This window comes from Hypomesus nipponensis, chromosome 11 (genome assembly GCF_054491055.1).
Source record: "Hypomesus nipponensis isolate SF chromosome 11, ASM5449105v1, whole genome shotgun sequence".
NCBI classification, from domain to species: domain Eukaryota; kingdom Metazoa; phylum Chordata; class Actinopteri; order Osmeriformes; family Osmeridae; genus Hypomesus; species Hypomesus nipponensis.
The window spans coordinates 5,972,865-5,993,327 of NC_140371.1; the positions used below are offsets into that span (position 1 = coordinate 5,972,865).

The 20,463-nt window shown below is 40.6% G+C and overlaps 2 protein-coding genes across 10 annotated transcripts in view; one reads left to right on the forward strand and one right to left on the reverse strand.

Moving 5' to 3' along the window:
- The window catches only part of mcph1 (microcephalin 1), a 77,422-nt gene that overhangs the window by 51,036 nt on the left and 5,923 nt on the right, over window positions 1–20,463 (forward strand). For all 9 annotated transcript variants that reach the window (XM_084708794.1, XM_084708795.1, XM_084708797.1 and 6 more), the window contains exons 10-13: window positions 375–490; window positions 2,980–3,017; window positions 3,133–3,295; window positions 6,999–7,076. In XM_084708794.1, the coding sequence (XP_084564920.1) occupies window positions 375–490; window positions 2,980–3,017; window positions 3,133–3,295; window positions 6,999–7,076 (395 nt within the window). The remainder of the gene's footprint in view (window positions 1–374; window positions 491–2,979; window positions 3,018–3,132; window positions 3,296–6,998; window positions 7,077–20,463) is intronic.
- On the reverse strand, window positions 7,469–18,711 carry angpt2a (angiopoietin 2a). The gene is made up of 9 exons (XM_084708804.1): window positions 18,059–18,711; window positions 15,226–15,381; window positions 14,093–14,214; window positions 13,689–13,927; window positions 13,079–13,206; window positions 12,522–12,623; window positions 12,222–12,388; window positions 10,786–10,916; window positions 7,469–9,473 (listed from the first exon to the last, which is right to left on the reverse strand). The coding sequence occupies exons 1-9, from the start codon at window positions 18,335–18,337 to the stop codon at window positions 9,313–9,315; spliced, it is 1,485 nt and encodes a 494-aa protein (XP_084564930.1). The 5' UTR covers window positions 18,338–18,711; the 3' UTR covers window positions 7,469–9,312.

The window sequence follows — 20,463 nt, forward strand, 5'->3', positions numbered from 1 at the left end:
TGTGACTGCCACTGTTGATCTCATTGTTTCACAAACCACATGAATGAGGATTTGATTCTACTTATGTCCCAATATGTGAACCTACTTCCATAAAACTTTTATGAGAGTCCCTGGGGGGTGCCTGGAGTAGCAGGGAAAGAGTAGAAACAGACATTTTGAGTAAAAAAAAAAATATATATTTTGTTCTAAGAACACATTTCAAAGTAGAATTTATATTTTTATTGTAGTGTATTGGCATATCGAACACTTAATAAATATAATGTATTCTATTCCTTGTAGACCATTTCATTGTCTTATTTTCCGCACAAGTGTTAATGAAGAAAGCTGCACCTGCTGCAGGAGTGGATGGTTGATGTTTTTTTTTATGTTTTCAGCTGTTGGCAGAGGAACTGAGTGTGATGCGGCTGGTACTGCTTCCATGTCAGAGAGAATATGTGAGCAGAAAAGACAAGTTAATGAGAAGGCCAAGAGAATGGACACAAAAACTAAGGTAACTCATTTAAACATGGCCTCACTGAATTATAGTGTGTACATAATGTATTGGGTTTTAGCTACCTCATTTAAGGTTGTGATGCCGACAGTTTGCCCATTCAGTTTTATAATTATGAATTCCGTGCGTTGGTTGTGGAGGAATCTGAAAAGAGAAGCTGGTCAACTTTGGTTCTAAGAACACTTGGTATTAAACAGACTGAACATGTGTATTGTTCAAGTTCCAAATAATCCAGGTGCTCAGAAACTGCTCTTAGTCAGGTTGAGGTAGACTCAGCTGCCTACCACAGGGTCTCGGTAGTCTCCAAGGTTTTCAGTCTCTTACCTCCATGTTGGAAGCATGCAGCTTTGCAGGCCTGTGACATGCATCTGGCTCTCTGTTGTCTTGGTGGGCTCAACCCTTACAGGTTGAGACCACTGTTCCAGCTTTTAAGAGTTTGTGATGAAAACCCTTTCATCTTTCTCAGGAATCTTGTTCATTTTGGTTTATTGTAACCTAGTATATAAAAAATATATAAAAAATGCCAGATAATTGTGTTTTCAAATGAAAACATATTAGTGGGCCTTACATGTTCTCTCCTGCTCCAAACACACCTGATTCAATTGAATGGTCATTATCGGTCTTCTGCAGAGCTTGCTAACAACTTATTTATTTGAATCGGGTGTGTTGGAGCAGGAAAACATCTAAAACGAGCAGGACAGTGGCCCTGGGGACCAGGGTTGAAGACGACTTGGTAGATGAATTGCAGGTATTACAGCCTTCAACTGTTTAGATTAATTTAATTGTATCCATTACCTTCAGACTATTCAGAAGGCCCCGTCTTTGTCTATTGACAGTTTTTGCAAATGAAGTCAATATTCAATTGTAACAACCCATAATCTGAATTTTGTTAAGTGATTATTTGTCATTACACACCTTTTCTTACCCCCAATTAAGCAGAAACCAAGCATTTCTCTCTCTTTTTTTCACTGTATAAAAAGGATCTGAGTCATTGTAGGAAGCATAGACTGACCATCAAGAGGCTCTTCGTCATACTCAAAGAATTTCCTTCATTTGTGGAAGGGGTATTGAAATAGAGGACGTGCTACAGTTCACACCAATTCTTTGTCTTGCAAAGCAAGCAAGTGCCTTAAATGATCCTTCAAAATAGTTGTTGAAATTCCTAGTGTGATGTGCCTCTTAAGTAAAGGAGTTAAAAATGAACAGACTTGATTGTGCTTTTCAGCTGTACCCTACACAAAACAAAAGTCTGAAAAGCATTCAAACGGTTGGCAGTGGGAAACCTCTTTTTGGGTCAATAGCAGCTGTGTAACTTGCTACTGAAAACATGTTTTTTCCCCCACCTTTTGATGAACCCTTTCTTTGGTATACGCAAACAACAATGGCCTTTTTAATCACACCCAAATCAATGTTGGGATAGTGTTGGTTGAAATCCATCTGAAAGGAACTTATTTAAGAATCCATTAAGTGAAGGACAATCCCATGTAATGACTGATGGCCCCTACCATGACAAGTTTACGGAAAGCTAGTCTGGTAAAGGGCTGTTTGATGACGGCAATTGTCAGCAATTCATAGAAATGAATCCTTTTTTTGTATTGACATGAAAATATGGATAAGATATTTTAGCCTCAAGATATATGTCATTCTGAACTATATTATTAGTTTAAAATGAAAAAGAGAGGCAAAGCGTTGAGTTTGGGACAGTATCTTTTTTGCATTCTTTTATTCAGTTGTCACACCTATGTGATGGAAACTCACGTAGAAGTCAGTCCTCATATATGTAATGTTGTTGTCAGTAAAGTTCACTTCTGCCTTTTCCTCTCACCTTTTGCCACAAAAAGTTTCCATCTTCTCATTTCTGATACACACTAAACTGTCCTGTTTACTGAACCCTACACCTGGCATTGATTTCACTGACTGCTACCCTACCCTAAGCAAAAGCTCTCTGCACTGGGCTGTGTGCAGTGAATGGAGATGGGAAGGGGGGGGTAGATGATGCTGTTTGGGTGTTTTGGCAGCCCTGTGTTCAGAAGACCTTCACTCATAACTTCCTGTTTGGGGGACAGAAGACTATTTCCTGACAGGAAATAGCCTTGTGGCCCTGTTTCTCGTTGTTCTAACTGTTGCTCAGGTGTTCGTTGCTGTAAAAGGGGCAGATTATGTGGAGATGAGCTAGTTCTCAACCACAAGGAACCGCCATCCTGAAGGTCAATTTTATATGGTTCCCAAACACGTTTTTGTGTTTTGTGACCTTGGGGTTTCATTTCCGCATCTCTTTGACAAATATGCAGACATCTGGCTGTTGTGTTGGTGGAATGCAGAGTTGAGGTTGATTGTTCCCTTGGTCATATTCAGTGATTGCTTGAGCTTACAATTCAGCCTGCCCAGAGATATAAACCAATAAAAAAAAATTGAACTTGACTTTTCAACTCCTAATCCTAAACATGTTTTTATCTATAATGTACTAAATGTGTGTACTTGTATTTCAGACAATGAGAACACTGGTCATGACAAGCATGCCAACTGAGTAAGTGCATTTAGCTACCTATGTAAACTGTATCAATACGCTTTGGCATTAATCATTTCTTTATTGTGGGACATGACATGCCAACCTTTGTCTTTCTGCTCCTCCTCATCCTCAGGAAGCAGCACATTGTGATCCAGGTGGTTAAAAACCTAGGCGGGTTCAGCGTGGTGGACAGTGTGTGTGAGAGCACCACCCACGTGGTATCAGGAGGCCACAAACGCACTCTCAATGTCCTCCTGGGAATTGCCAGGGGCTGCTGGATACTGTCTTTCAAATGGGTGTGTAAACAGTATTGTACATGGCATGGTATGATTGGATCTGGACAAAATTGTCTTATTTGCTGGCTGGACATTTGCAGAACAGTTGATCACTATGCATTGCCCTTACCTAATTTACAAATCCATGAAAACAGCATCATCATGGACAGTGTCTGTTGTTTTAGCTGTACCTGGCTTGTTGTCGTTTCTGTCAGGTAAACCTTTTCTTGTATACATTATTTAGAGCAGAGGTCTTCAACCCTTGTCCTCAGGGACCCCCTGTCCTGCATGTTTTAGATGTTTCCCTGCTCCAACACACCTGATTCAAATGAGTGGGTCGTTATCTAGCTCAGCAGAAGCCTGGTAACAAACATTCATTTGAATCAGGTGTGTTGGAGCAGGGAAACATCTAAAACATGCAGGACAGGGGGGTCCTTGAGGACCAGGGTTGAAGACCTGATTTAGAGTAAATCTCTTATCAAATTACATTATAAACATTTGGACTTAATTAAATACATAAAATTAATGTCATTTTTTGATCATGTCCAAATTACACCAGTATTTCCTCTATGTTGATTTTTCTGTGGCAGCGCCAGCGCTACATTTCTGCTGCCACGGTATCAGAATTAGGGCTGTACAAAATGTTAGGCCGTCTATCACAGGGTGTCCGCGGGGTCTTAAAAAGTATTAAAAGTTGATAAATCCATTTAGGGAAAATTAAAGCCTTTAAAAGGTATTAAAAAGTCTTAATCCCGATTGTGAGGTATTACATTTTGTTCACGCTTGGTCCAAAGAGTTTGCATGAATATATTTATTTTCCTCCCCATGACTGATGATAAACAACGACGTGCTCGGTCAGCGAGTCGTGTATTTTGCGAAATGCATGGTTAGGTGATGTGTTGCCCTCCACATTTCGTGAGACAGACTCCGAAATGGGGAAATGTAAAAGTTGGAGATGGATGAGTTTATACAATGGCTGAAGCCTGTCCCTGAAAACAGGCTTACTGTACATATTTTAAAAAGAAGATTAGCGTAGCTTCGATGGGCATCAACGCTGTCAAGGCCGCCGTTGGCCGCAGAGAGCAGCCGCAGCTGTCCATTGCCAGTTCCTGTGCTCCACCAGTGACACCACTACCCAACACGACAGCTGAACTTATGTCAAAACGGCTACGACAGCGACCTCTGCCCCATCGTCTGCCAACATCAGGGTGGCTATGGTTGGCACATCAATGATGTGCGCGGACGTTATCTGGTGTCTCTATATAGACCAATTATCACCCTAGCAGGCTCAACTGCGCATGTTGGTTGCAAAAGACAAACTTCTCCCAGGTCTATTACACTTGGAGTGTTGATCAGGTCATCATATATCTCTGGCCACTGGATTGCAGGGCTTGATATAAACTTTTTGAGGCTCTTGGCCTTTGGACAACGTTTACGTTTTACTTGTCTATGCACAAAAGTCACTTGACACCGATACTGACTAATATCTGACTAATGTAGATACGAGCCTAATGTTTTATTTTGTTGTTTTGACGTTAGCCTCAGTGGCTGTTTATCAATCCGAAGAACGCTGAGAACGCAAGTACATTCTTTTGAAGAACGTTCTTGCAAGCGTCCTTGCGAGAATGGTCTTGCAAGGACAATGGTTAGGGTTTTCCTGGACTCGCAGCATTATGATAACACCGACTAACTACAAAAACTAGATAACAAAGCTAAAAAATGGTCCCTCTACCTGTAATTTTACATTTTCTGTCCCTTGCTAACTTACAGTAGGCCTACCTAATGTTAACTAGTGTCTGCACTGAGATGCTAGCTAGGTTATCGAAAAGTCGGAGCAAATTTACAAATTAGCCGTTTCATCAATAAAATAAGAACATTTTCAGGGACTACACTGCCTATTTGTCGTCACATTTTAATTCAGATGCTGATTTACACGTACTGTTAAGCTGAAATATGAAAAGTAAAAAATTACAGTTGTGAGGTTTGTCCGCCTCGCTTGACATTTTGCAATGACTTCTGGGGAATCAGAAGCGTTCTCGCTGGTCAAGTCACCATCCGATGCATCCTCGATAAAAGGGGCGGATCAAGAACATTTCCGGGTATTTTTGGCGTGACTTGGTGACTTGTGTTCTTTGGATTGGAACTGTACTTGGGCAATGAAAGATGACGTCAAACGAGTTCGCAAGAACGAAAAAAAACGTGGATTGATAAACAGCCATTCTCACTCAGATTGCCAGTTTAAACAAATCAGAAAAATAATCGGACCAGCTGGCTAAAAGCAGAATTCTCATATCTCTTGAAAGCTGCCCTGCTCGACCTTTTAGATGTATAATTGACTGTAAAACTGTAAAATGATGAACTTTGTGACAAGACATGAAGACATGGTTGCCACTCGACTATGCGGTCTGTACCGGGCGACATTCTCACTCAAATTTCAAGACTTTCATGACCCAAATCAAAATTCTGATGAGACAGATCAATAGGTAATCGTTTTCTCTCTTAAAGGCTGTCCTCCTCAACCTTTTCGGTCTTTTTAAATCAAACTATTTATATTATCCGTGTGGTCCTTTTGCCATTTTAAATGCTATCCTTTCCCGGTTTTCTGCAACCACATTGCGCGCGCATCCCGAATGTTTACAAACAAATAATTGGTCTATACTGCGGTGAATCACCGCTCACTGAACTCAAACATTCAAATATTTCTATAAACCTTGCCTTTTATTCTTTAATTTATTATTTTGAGCTTTGTTTCTTCCGAGCTTATCCGAGTTCTGTTGTATGGTTGTGCTCTATAGATTATTATTATAGATTAGATTATTTGCAAACTACAACTGTTTATTAAGTTTAAGGTTTTTTGCAGATTAGAACTTGAGGTGGCGATGAGGTCTTAAAATATTTTGAGAAGGTCTTCAAAAAGTCTTAAAAAGGTATTGAAATTAACTTCAGGATTCCTTTATAGCAGTGATTGTTAGAAAGCGTAATCGGAGGATAGCACGGACGCACGCTTCATAGCACAGTTGAGATTGCATGTGTGCGTCCTTGAGAATTGTAGAGCCAAGTCGTATAACTTATGTTGTCAGTTAATTTAAGCCTTTTATTGTATTAGTCTGTAGTTCTTGATAATTTAAATTAAGTTAACTGGTGATTTCGATGTTTGTATGCTATTCTTCCTCTGCTAGCGAAATTGCAAATGTCGATTCGATAGCAATTGCTGCCCTTGCTCACGTTTGTATTTCAGGCGCATTATTATGCTGAAGTAGTTTTAATTAATAGATAGTGGTTATATTGTTATTATTAGGTACAGAATGCTTAGCCTATCAAGATCAAATGAAGCAGACAGTGTACATGCTTCAGAGTGGCCCCTTAATCGATAGGCTAGGCTACTGACCATTTACAATAAGTTGTTACGTCAATTATTAATTGGCAGCATTTATGCCATTTAGAACATACTTTATGACTGCCAGGTGTCATTAAGTAGCCTAACTTTATTTCTTTTGGGGAAATAGGACAAAAATATGTGCAATATTACTCTAGCTATTAGACCATTACATGAACCTGCTCTGAAATATAGGGTTAGGGTTAGCACTTTTTTAGCACAGGTCTGTCCCTACTGTGTAGCAGTGCTTGCCCCCACTGCTAAAAAAAATCCTAGAGGAAACACTGCACACTTCTGGCAAACATGACAAATGGGTTATGTTATATTAATGGCGTTGTTCCCTAACAGATTTTGTGGTGTTTGGAACAAAGACAATGGATTCCAGAAGAACCATATGAACTCTCACACCATTTCCCTGCTGCACCTGTAAGTGTCAGTTTATTTTGTACTAACCTTTGAGTACTACGTTTATTTCACTAACCATTTTGAAAGTAATTATTAAAAGCCATTTCAAGCAAAGTTGTGTCGTTTAGAGCATTAGTGTCAATGTAAGGGGAAGTCTGCAGGAAACCTGCAATTTCTTTTTGCCATTCATTAATGTTCATGTTGGTTGTTTTGTTCCCTTGGGTCAACTTCCCTGTGTCTATATGGAAGTTGACTTCCTGTAATATTCAATTAATGAATCCTTGTCCTGGCCTGCGTGGTTGAGGGGAAAGAGGTGTGTGTGTGAGAGTGTGAATGTTTCATCACATTTCCTCCTGAAATCACACACAGGCATTTGTTGTGGTCAACCAAATAACCCACACCTCAGTCCCACAGGGCCTGTATGATGCAGCCAGTTTAATTTGAAGGTGTAGTTCAGCATTTTCACTTGTCACATTCTTCACTCTGAGGAGGCCTGTGCTGAGCTGATAGTTTATCTGAAAGACTGGATGGAGGATGGTGCTGAGGTGACTTACTTCTTTTCTCGGTCTGATGATGACTGACAATCCAATTAAGAAAACCTTTCGAATTTAAATGAACCATCTTTTCTCAGATTGAGGTGACACAGCAAAACTTTGACAGACATATTTAATGTTTTAAATAAACAGCAGAATTACTGAGTAGCAGACAGTGAGGGAAATCTTTTGGTTTGTATTGGTAAAGCTGTTAAAGGTCCCATGACATGAACATTTCACTTTAGGAGGTTATTTAACATTAACATGAGTTCCCCTAGCCTGCCTTTGGTCCCCCAGTGGCTAGAAATGTTGATAGGTGTAAAACAAGCCCTGGGTATTCTTCTATGCCTTTGAGAAAATAAAAGCTCAAGCTAGTTTGTGCTTTTTTTTTTTTTTTTTACTACGTAGTTAAGGCGGCAGGCGTTTGTTGCTTAGGCGACCGCCTTAACTGAAAAGTGCCTCGGGAAACCCTGCCTTTCTCTGCTTTGCCCGCACAGAGAATTTGGCCCACCAATGGGAAAATGAGCTTTGACCCTGCAAGCGCGATATTGGTTTTTCTTTGAGAGACATCATGGCTTGCAAATGACCGAAGCAAGACAACTTGCCCCGCCTCTCTCCTCCTCATAGCATTTAAAGCCAAAGACACAGAAATGGAACGTCCTATGGAAAGCTCATACTACTGCTCGTAGTAGTTGTAATTCTGTACCCTAGCTGAATTTCGGGAAAGACACTTCAGATACAGTATTAGGGGACCACTAAGGCCTATATAAAAGCATCCAAAAACAGCATGCTATGGGACCTTTAAATTAGCAGTAGTAATTCATTGTTTTTATGACTCCCAAGTAAAATGTTCTTCCACTGTACAGATTTCCTTTAAAAGAATATGAGGGGTAAGACCATGAAGATATTTCAATCAAAACAAAGATGAACATATTTCAAGACAGTTTTTTTACAAGAGATGTCAAAGCATGTCTTAGTATTTGAACAGCAAGTGTCAGTCAGTAGAATCATCATAATGTACATGTTGGCAATTGCATCCCTTAGTGTAAATATTCACCACTGTCGATGAACCATTTATACATTTAAATTAAATTACATAAGTACATACATAATTTGTTAACTAAGATGAGTAGATTTCAGTGGAACCAATGATATATATATATATTTATATATATATTGAAATATTGCCTGTTGTACCATAGTTGGTTTTCTTAAACTGAAGGAAACTGAGATATGAAATATCATTATTACAAAATTGACTTAGTCAACCTCACAATGTGCTGCACACAGATATTTTCCATATTTGTTCATGTGTTTATCCATCTTCATTTGAAGGAGATAAACGGATCTATCTCTACCACAGTTCCAGTTTTCAACAGATGGAATGACCCTGTTCACAACTGGTCAAGTCCTTTGACAACTTTTGACCTGTTTGTCTTGGTTGGTGGTGCAGTCCTTTTCCTCCTCGACCATATATGTGGTACAAACTCAGTAAACGTTTGAGCAGAGGACTGACTGGGAGGACAAAAACAACTGATTGGTTTCATTCCATATAGAGAACTTGTGCGAAAAGTTGCTATCATGGAGTGCTTTGATCCATCTTGTTTTGTTTTTCCATTGACAATGTCAGTGCTTTTCTCTCAATGTAGTCTACATTGGGGAATACATGCTATGTCCGTGTAGAGAAGAGTTCTAGAACAGAACTCTGGTTCTCGAAGACAGTCTCAGAAGTCTACAGGTCGTATCATCATAGTAGTGGACTTCAGTGAGTAACCTGAGCCTTTCCAGTAGTACCATTTGATTCCATTGAAGCGATTGGAGTTCTGGCCCTGTTGGAAATATATTCCATTCAAATTGGATGGTCCGCAGGCATCAAACCACCAACCTAAAAAAAAATATTTAATAAGTTCATATTCAGACGTTATTGCCTAAAGTCTACAGGAATGTTAATTTTATTCTTTATAAAATGATACTGTGTTCAACATTCCATGTCAGCAGAGCCCCCCAAACAAACTATAGGCTTTTCTTATTACCCTGGGGGAAGGGTAAGCATTTGATACTGATAGACTAGAAGACGTTGGGGGTTTGTTCGTTTTAAAGGAGATACTGTTCGAAAGGGCTAGATGGAGACGTAAGGTCTGATGACCATTTGCTTATCACCTATGTGGAGGAGCTTTTACGACACCAGGACCGGAGATTCTGCTATTGTGTTTCAACCAGGGTTGATGACGCACACACACACATGTGCAACATCTATGTAAAGGAGACAGCCAATGAAAGAAGAGCCATGTAACAGTTGCATTCCTGTGTATGAACCAATGACTGAGAAGAGCGATTTCATTTAAATAGTTAGCTCAACATAGCAGACAACTTTGTACCACCATGGCATTTTGGCCTTTTGTCTCCTTGCAGCCGGACGCAAGCAACAAACTTTCTTAACTTCTTCACTGACTGACTGTGCAATACTTGATGAAGATTCATATTTCTAACAGTACCTGCCTACCTATATAAACACAATAAGAGGAGAAACTGCCTACATTGTTCTTCATTTGAATGGGCAAGGCCTGGTTGTGTGGACTGTGAGCTATCCCTTTATGCACAGCCCTGTCATTCTAAGTCATAATTATGTTACTATGCAGCTGGTTACCCCCAGGAAGTCCCTGAGATGGAGGGACTCCTCTGTGTGAGAGAGAGGCCTCTTGTGTGGAGAAGAGTGTGACCTTCTTGCTGGCCCTGCCAGCCCCCAAACAGAAGGAGTCCAAGTCTTGAACTCTACTCTCGGAGCAGTCCGTTTAGAGGCCTAGAGAAGAAGGACCACTATTCTAAGCTCCAAGAGTAGGGCAAGGGAGGAACATTAAAAAAATCTGTTCCCAGACTATTAATGTCAGCCATCGCTGAGACTGAATTCCCAAATGAGCTGATCAGTGATTAACTCGCAGCTAATTTTGCTCAAGAGCCTTGACCTTGTCACAAAAATGCAAGGCGCCTTTTAACTTTTGTGTGGATTTCTGGGGGAAGTGCCAAAACTGTTCAGATGGGTGGAGGGTTAAGGAGGGAGAGGGGGGGGGGTCAAGGCTGAGCCAAGCAATTTTAAGTGTAATGTTTGACAAATAATTGATTGTCTTGATAAGGACAGGACTGACAGCTGTGAAAACGCACAGGTGGTTTATTTTTCTCCACATGGATCTGTTGCTTACCTCCCGTGGTCAGTTGTGAGCATTTACAAACGCATTTGTCATTGTCTGCATCCTTTGTGCTGAAATCACTTCCTGGCTGACCAAGGCTGCTAACTTTGCCTGCTGTTCCTTCGTAGCCTTTAAGGTGTATCCTGTACAATGAGGAGGGAAGAAATACAATGTGAGAAGGAAGTCCATGATTGCTGTTCGTCAAAAGACAAGGCTTAGGTAATGGAGCTGCTGTTTGTACGGTTCTCTCACTCTGTAAAAATGCAGGAGGAGGTGAAGCTGGCAGCCAAATAAGTGAATTATTCCCTGATTCAAAATGTAGAATACAAAACTGTAAACTTTTCTCTGATACCTATGGTGCTCAAGTAAACACCATGATGTGTTTTGAAATGTATAAACTAGTGGTGGGCATAGAATTTTTTTAAATCTAGATTAATCTCACTGTAATATTGGCGTTGATCTAGATTAAAATGGCTCATTTGAATTCTGCTGACGGCATTCAGAATATGTGTGCTACCCAAATAATGACTAAAAGTAAGTCTTTGAGAATGGGTTTTTCAAGCCAGGTGGCGCATTAGACCAGGAGCTCATCTCTTGTTTCCAAAATGCATCACAAACTGCTTGAGAAAGCTGTTCTACTATGATAATTAGTGATGAAAATAAATTATGTTCAGTAAGATGTACTTGTGTTTATTAACTGTTTATTAGATAAGTTAGCTCGTCTGATAGAGCTGTGCTGAGGGGCTTGCCTCGGTTGCACTCAAACATCATAGTTTGACGACAACTCTTCCCCTGTGCTACATCAGTGCTTGGCCCGGCATCTTCCGCATTAGCTAAGGGATGCTTTGTGTTTAGGTGGTAATTGAGACTGGAATAACTCCTACAGTAAACGAATTCCGCATAGCACAAGGTGCAAACAACCTTAGTCTTGTATAGGTTTCCATTGGGAAACTTGTTAAAAATACGTTTTTCCTGAAGCAAACCAGGCGGCTTCATAGCTGCGTCCATGTTAGCACATCATGTTTGATGTGATAATTTCATACAAAAGGCAAACACACAGGTTTGAAGACTCGTTCTCGCCCCCTACAGTGCAATTCAGCTAGGAATACATCCGCGCTAACATATCAAGGTGAAAGTCATCATAGCTTGCGTAGTATAGACCCAGCTCCCAACCAACTTTTAGAATAGATTAACGGCGATATTTTTTTTATCGCCCAATAAGTCTCTGCGTTAACGCCAATAACGGCCCACCACTAGTATAAACTCTACAAGGCTGTTCAACGTGGTAAATACTGCAAATGTCCTATCAACCGCTCAACATACATTTTGCACCTTTCTAAGAATACATTTCTTTTGAAACTATGATATTGTGTCTACAGTACCATCGTTGCAAGAAACTTTAATCTATCTTTCAGTGGTTTATACAAACATTTTATCGATCAATATACCTGTAGTTTTGCGCCTCACTTCCGAGAGAAAACTGGTCGTATTGTGAGAATGCTGAATTTTCCTCCCAGTCTTTGAGCTGTATTCTTAAGGTGTATTGTTGGTGATTTGTCAGTTTTGAAACAAACTCATTCCCGAGCCAGTATTCCTCTGAACGCTCTCCAAAACCCTGTGAGGGGCATGAAACAGAATTTGCCTCCAAACAGTATAACACAGTCTGTTATTCTGCCACAATCAAGTATCTTGTTGCTAATTATATCAAAGCCATTTTTTTTGCCCTGGGACCAGCTCATAGATCTCACCATTTTGTACTCTTTCCACGTACGATGAAAGTCAACGCGACCGTCAAATCGTCTTTGTAGAACCGTCCATCCACCCCCCTCTGTCTCCATGTCACAGAAAGCCTTGGAACAACAGGAAGGGCTTGCTTTAATTGGTGTTGCCGATATTAAGCTGAGATTGTTGTTTACATGTAAAGGATCTAGAATTTGGCTGGGAACTTGACAATAAGGCAGCCTGGGTTCAGTTCAAAGGAAAGTCAAGTTAGTGGTTGGATCGCCAGCTTAACTCTCTGAAAAGTATCTAAGGAGATCCCTCTTCAAGCTCAGGTATGCATAAAACCAAAGGCTGGGAACATTTTGGTGTACTAAATGGTAGCAACCCAAAAGAAACTCTACCTCCGTTATTGGACTTATAATTTTAATGGCCTACTGTACGTGGATGAAAGCAAATAATTACATTTAACTTCCAGACAGTGTGTCAGCAGTGTTAGTGTTTGATACCAAAAAAAGGTTGTTTTTTCAGATTTTTCAAGCAGGACTATTTAACACATGTGCAGAGTACAGGAATGTATTTATACCTTTATCTCCTGTGTGGTGTTGGGAAGGGTCAATGAGTAGACTCCACTTTCAGTATTCCCTGATTTGTAGATAGCAGCACAGTCCATGTACATCGAGGGTGTATCCTGCATCATTGTGGGCTTGCTCACTGTGATAGAGGTGGCCAGATTTTATTTTAATTGAAAACATGGATTTGCACTTTTATAATGATACCCTCCCCTATCCAAAGTTACATAGCTCTCCACAGTATAGGAAACATTTGTACATAATTCCTTCCCCCCCCCCCCCCCCAAGGCCATGTCCTGGCACTGCTGTCTGTTAGCCTGAATTGATGAGTTAAGGCCTTTTGGCTGTAGTCACTGGTGCCAAAGAGCTGCCAGTCAGTGTGCCTATTTCTTGCTGCCATAACGAGTCTGGATCTTTGATATTTTTTTCCAAGACTCCAATACATAAATACATTGTAAATACAAACTATAGGGCCAAAGGCCTATTCTAAACAAAATCCAAACCTTTAGAATTGCTTATCAAACGCAAAAAACATATGGAACTATCCTTCCCCCCTGACCTGGCTCATCCCCAATCAACGCTATTAGAACCTACAATGGGTGTGAGTGTATTGTGCTCACCCACCTCCACCAGTGGGGACAGAAATGGTGTTTATGAGGTTGTTGACCGTCTCCAGCAGCTCCTGTTGCTGCCGCTGCAGGGCGGAGTTGTTGGAGGAGGCGCGGAGGAGCTGCTGCTCAAGGTCCGCGATGATGGATGTCTGTCTCTGGATCAGCATCTGGAGCTGCTCCTTTTCATCGCGCAGGGTCTTTAGCTCCGCCTGTCTCTGCTCCTCCATCTCGCCTACGCGCTTCTCCAGAAAGCTGCAGAAAGACCACGCAGTAGATAAGCAACTACAAAGGTGTTTCTACTATTCAGATACTAAGGGAAAAACATTATTTCAAGCACACAAGAATAAAAATGTTGTAGGAAAGAGTACAGATAGAGCCTTAAGTGGGGTTTTTGGGACAAGCCTTCTAATATCTTACCAGTTTTTCTCATTTAGCTTGCTTATTTCATTGGTTTGGACAATTTGTTGTTTTTCCAGCTTGTTAGTAGACAAAGAGTTTTCAAGAAGTTGTCGCTCTAGTCGGGTTGTGTGATTTATTACCTAGAGGGGAAATAATTTGATTATTAGTATCAAAGATTTAAGTTGAGCTTTTAAATGCTCTGAGCTTCTTTATAATCAAATTAAGTAAGCACAATGCTCTATCCTTGATTCAAATACTTGGCATGAACTTAAAGTAGAATATGTGATCATGAGGGTTTTGGTCTTGTTATCCCACAGAAGCAGATACTTCTGTAATTTCAGACTTTCAGTGTCAGGATATGATCAAATTGAATGTTGGCCTTTTCTTACTAAAAATATTTCTAATTATCTGCTGCCTTCTGAAACGTCTCTTTATTTTGTGTGATCTGATACACAAACAATTCCTGTTAAAGTTTTGTCCTCACACAATGTTAACTTCAGTGAAGTATACCTCAAGTGTTTAAACATAGGCTTCTCTTTACTCAATCATTGTTATAAGTGTTAACCTAATTTGTATCCCCACTAATCATCCCATGTGGGAAAGGAGCATTTCCAGGCACAGGGAGAAAAACATTGACAGGTTGGAAAAATCTGTTTTGTGACAGGAAAAAAACAGAACAATCAAATTCTAATAAAGCTCAGATCTGTTGGAGAGAGGGGTGCAGGGGATGTATGTAGAGGTAGGGACACAGTGAATAGCCAGCCCCCATAATGTAGGGAATGTCTGTTCACAGACAGACATATTGAACTGTAGGGTCAACAACCTTGCCTCTGATTTCCCTGTTTGAGAAACTGAATCCAAACTATGTTTCTACTTGTGGGGCTGGTGTTGATGGCTTTGAACAGACAGATGCCTGATTGTGACAAATTGATATACCCTTTCTGTGGGAATACAGTTGCTTTAATAACAGGAAATGCTGTGTGGTTCGTTCACAAAAGGTCACAGACCTTCCGACAAAACAGCGGTGCTAGACATGCTTTTTATTGTATTTTTTTCGGAGCCAGTATCATTACATTACATTGACTTGGTTTTATACAAATTATTAAACCTAAACATTCAAACAGTGTGTGGTATACAGTAACTGTCCTCACCTGTGCCTCCACGTTGGTAAGTTTGCGTGTTTGCTCGGCAGTTTGGCTCAGCAGGTTGGATCCTATCTCGATCATGGCAGCTGTGTGGTTGTGAACAACGTTCTGCTGGATCTGGACCATCTCCTGTCTCATACTCTCTTGAATGTAATTCTCCAACTGTAGCACAAGAGAAACAGAGAGGTTTTTCAGTGAAACTCTGTGTTCGTATTAATATTCTGTACATGGCAGTGGCTTTGTTTTTTAAACATACTTTGGTAAGCTCCTCAATTAAAGTCAAGAAGATGTTAATGTGACTGCAGTATTCAATTATTCCCTGCAGTTTGTAATTTTTCTTCTCATATTTAGATAAAATAATAATGTGACTTAAATAGACCTACAATGGAAATCGTGCTGTAGTCTTTTGTTGGAATTGAAAACTATATGTCTCACTGTTATAAGTGCATACCCTTCTTGTCCTAACCACTCGTGACATAAAATCCTTTTCGGCATTGCAATGTTATTGTCATGGCAAGCCCTCTTCCCATGAGCCTGACCCCCAGGAATCTCAGGGGAGGTACAAGTGGGCTGAATTATCCTATGATTGGCCTCATATTTTGAAAGGTGTTTACATTACAAGTTGAGGATTCAAAAAATTGGGGCAGGAAGTTTGGCTTCCTTCTCCTGTTTGTCAAAAAGGGTCAGAAATGGATGACTGGCCATTTTTTCCCCAAGTATTCCTTCCTCCTGGTACTGTATTACAAAAAAAAGACCATGTCATGATGATCAACATGGAGTCTTCACTTTCTTATATCCCTGATAAATCAATAAAGAATTGCATATAACTTACAAGTACTGCTTGAACAAGGATAAGGCAATGAAAGCTGCATAGATTACTGACTTTGTGCAAGTCTTTTTGTTAATGGATAATCTGCTATAGAAGGTGGAAATTCCACCTTAATACACCGTACTGCGGTATAATAGTGTTGTACTCTCATGCAGGCTCATTAAATGCCAGTGGTGTTTCCATCTACCTGTCACACTTGCCAGATTTAAAGTCCAATCATGAGATCCTTTCCTGCATTGAGTTCCTGAGTGGCAATCAGGTCTCAAGCACGGTAAACAGGATGGCTGTGTTGAGTGACAAGTTGCATCCTCTTTATGTGAACAGGAAACAGCGTCAATCGAGTCTCTTTTTGGATCTTTGTTTGTGTAAACAGTAATTCAGTGGACTTGCAGGTTTACCAACAAGGTTACCTTAAATAGGTTTAGCCTCTCCCCATACTAATGAAGGCCTCAAATCACTGTTGCCATTAACGCTAATTTTGTTTGTCTTCCTTTCCTGGCCACCATCCTGCCAGAGTTTTTAAGCAGCACGTGGAAGGTGGAGGAGTGTGTCATTGGAGCGGGACATTCCATTGATGGCGAGTGATCTAATCAGTTGTTTACTCCATTCCTCCTTCCTCTGAGCAGTCCGCGAGGAAAGCTTGTTTGTGCCTCACGCTCACACGAATGGGAAGCGTGACAGCAAACTGACACTGTTTTACTGGCATGGAAACAATGTACTTTGGCCAGTCCTCTGCTTTATTTTTTTGACTGACGAAGAATGTTGTACATAAGTACCCCAGTAGGTACTTATGTGTCCTTTTTGTCAGGTGTTATACAATGATTTCCTCAGTCCTCGACTAAAGGGGACTGCTTGGGCAAGTTCAGAGAAAGAGCCTTTCCTCTCTCGCCAGTAACACCTCAGACAGCTGTTGTTTGAGACAGAAAATGTTTTTTCACAAGCATTTCAATGTTCAAATTATCATTATATCTAAAACAATTCACCATCTTCACCTTCAAAGTATATTCTATCATTGCAGATGTCTTACATTCAGTATCATAAATTGCAGTTTGTCATCCGTTAATTCAATCTTTTACGTGTGAAAGAATTAAGATAAACAGGCTTCCTCAAACGTCTTTCGTCAGACGGACAACAAACTACAAAGAGATCATCATCACCACCGAGAGCACTTACACTGCTACTGTGCAATTCCATGGTCATTACAGCCATCTTTTGAAGATTTTATTTTCAAAGCTCAGTATTCATCTGTGTTTATGGTTTTGTGTCATGAAACCGGTCTGACCAAAGCTTGAGGGATCTCAGCTTCACACCCACTGACCCAGCCAGTGGTACGGTTCAGCGTTTGTTTTATGTTGAGGAGATGGGAGTCGTGTGATCTGGCTGTGAGTTGTTCTTGTCTGGTCAGAGCTCCACAGCCTCCATCATTAATCAAAACTCTAAAGAGAGGGAATGAGAGCCAGAGGACTCTGAGTCCTTTCACACAGGCAACGCCTCAGCAGCGCTGAAAAAGAAGCACACATCTCTCATCTGGACACCTGTGTACAGTTTTTGTCACTCCTTTGCCCTTCTCACACACTCACTGACCCTCCAAAGTTCTGCCTCTGAGGCACATCTTTGTTTTATAGACTCTTAAAGGCTTCCTCTTCTTCAGTCCCCCCAATTCCCTGTTTTACTATTGGAGAGAAAGAGTGCGCTCCAAACAGAACAATGTCACATTTCATCTGGCAGTCAGACCACAGACCCTAAAACCAAGGGTAGTGCAAACCATGCAAGACACGGCTACAATTATACACTAGGCTTATAGAAAAAGATCTTTAAATCTATCACAAGATTAGGTCAGTTGGATGATCAGACCGACCCACCAGCTGTGTGGACTATACACTTTGTAATGGCTTTGAGTTTATCCCTTCTTAGTTTCACTTGAATTAGCAGAATGTCGCAGCTCCTGACAAGTGTATCCCAACCTTGGAAGGGAAGGTGCTTCGTGTAATCAAAGCTAGACTTGCTTACCTTGAGAAGCCACTGTGTATTGTTCTCCATAATGCTCTCCAGTTGTTCTAGCCTGTGAACAGACTCGTCATACTCTGCTGGGTCATCCTTCTGGACCAGATTGGAATAGGTGCTACTGGAGGTCAGGCAGTTTTCTTGCTCGGGCAGTAGGAAGGTGTAGCTACATGGACCGTTCTGGATCTGGTACTGTCTCTTACCGGTTGTTTCTGAGGTCTTCTTGTACCCTTTCCCCTGGGCAAGACATCCACTTAAAACCAGTAAGCCAACAATCATCTTCATGTTTCAAGGTTTTTGTAACAGTTGAAAATGAAAGAACAGATATTTCTCCGGCTCTTTCAGTTCTATCTGTGACACATTCAAGCATAAACACACTCCTTTGAAAGTTATTTATATCACCCAGACAGGAGGAGAAGATAGTAAGCAGCTAGCAATGGCGTGTCAGTCCTACAGGTTACTGGTCCCAGACTGTGTGCATTCCCTCTTTACCAAGCCATCATTCTCTCAGTGAAAAAGCAGTTGGACCTGTGATTAGCTGGCTTTGGGATTGTAGACCAAGCCCCTCCCATTGCCCTGCTTTTGGCCAGACTCTGAGAAGAGTCTGAGTCAATGCTGGGAGCAGCTTAACACAGACTTTCCCCTTAGACCCTCTCACACTCAGGAGCAGATGCACTAATCAAACACATCCCAATGTGGGTTTTTTATGCATAAGAGAGAGCGAAAGGAGAGTGGAAGAAGAATAGAGAGACAGCTACAAAATTACTGATCAAGACAAAGAGCAAAAGAATTTCTTGAAGATAAAGTAAAATAAGATTGAGTTGTGTTTTCTTACAAAACAGTTATTTGTGCAGGAAGCAGCTGCCTGCTTCAAAAACAGTCAGCCACAGCAATGTGCATCCCCAACCTATCTGTCTCCACTCCCCTAAACCAGCCTCTCTCCTAAGGAGCAATCAAGCATGTGTTTACGTTATGTTAAGAGAGAATGTTTCCCTAAAATGTCACTCAACCCATTTAGAACTACTTTCTTTTCTCTTCTGAAGACGCATAAGATGTCCCCATTTCCTGTCACTTGTCTTCATCTCCAGCTGAATCTGAACCTTTTTACAGAAGCTGGGGAGGGATTCAGTGTGTTTACACAATGCTGGAAGAGTATCTGGCTGTAATTCTGTAGGATATTAATAAAGCTTATCCTTCCCACTTCATGTCATCTTGATAAGACTCTAAATCTTCATTAATGAAACTTAAAAATAGACTTCTTTTGGCTGCTGCTGACCAGAGCATCAGAGAAGATGCAGATTGGCTTTTGTTTCAAGGGTTTTTGCATGTGGGAATCAAAAAGCTGGGGTGGTTTATCATCTCTAGATGATTGTTATAATTTTTTTTTTTTTTAAGTTGCATATTCCGATTGTGAGACAAATGTCAAATTTGAAACTAACTTCACCTCGGTCAATTAACACACTTTTTCGATTTAGTGTAAAATGCTCCCACACCTTGGATGACTTGGGTCCTACTGATTTCTCTGCCAACGTTACTCAACAACGTGTCTCCGATGGCCGCTTGGCTGCAGGCTCAACAATTTTTTTTATTTTTTATACTCAAACATCTCTGCGACTTATTGAGTGGCGTAGGCTAATAATAGCACAACACAACGAATCGATAATTAAATTTGTTGCCAACGCCTTTAATAATAATCAATTAATCAATTTAGTTGATTCGTTGTTGCAGCCCTAGTTCCCAGTCTGACACAATTTGTGTGTGTTTGGAGGGCGTGCGGCATCACAAAAAGACTAGTTACACAGCATGGCAATTCATTCCTCACCTCCAAGCCACTGTAGTTGGTTGCAATATATGCTGATGAATGGTTGTTTTCCAATAATAATTAGGCCTAACTGCCCTGTTTTTGCCCTGCATGACAACAACTTTGCACAGCTTGTTTTTGACAATTCTACAATATGAACAAGTGCATCACATATGCAGTATGAACGCAATGCTTTGTACACTGTTCTTGTATAGAATGACGTTCAAAGGGAACCCCTTTGACCATACATGGCTGGTTTACATTAACCTTTGGCATGAATGGATGAGAGATCCTGTCAGGGTGATGGGGAGCTAAGGTCATACATTAACAAAACTTATGCTATGACAGGCCATCTGTTCCACAATGCTGCTTCAGTTGAAGGCAACAACAAGGCAGTAATGCATTTCCTGTCAAAATGTTTAAAACCAAGAGAGATTATGTAGAATTAGTTCATTGACTAGCAACATGTTATAATCCAATCCAGTTTGTCTGCATTCCGCTGATGCTTCTCAAATATGTTTGAAAAAAAAAGTTGTGATACTTCCGTGTTCATGTCCTTGTTTGTTCAGAACAGATTAATCCAGGTGGTATGCGTGTACACTTCCCTCAA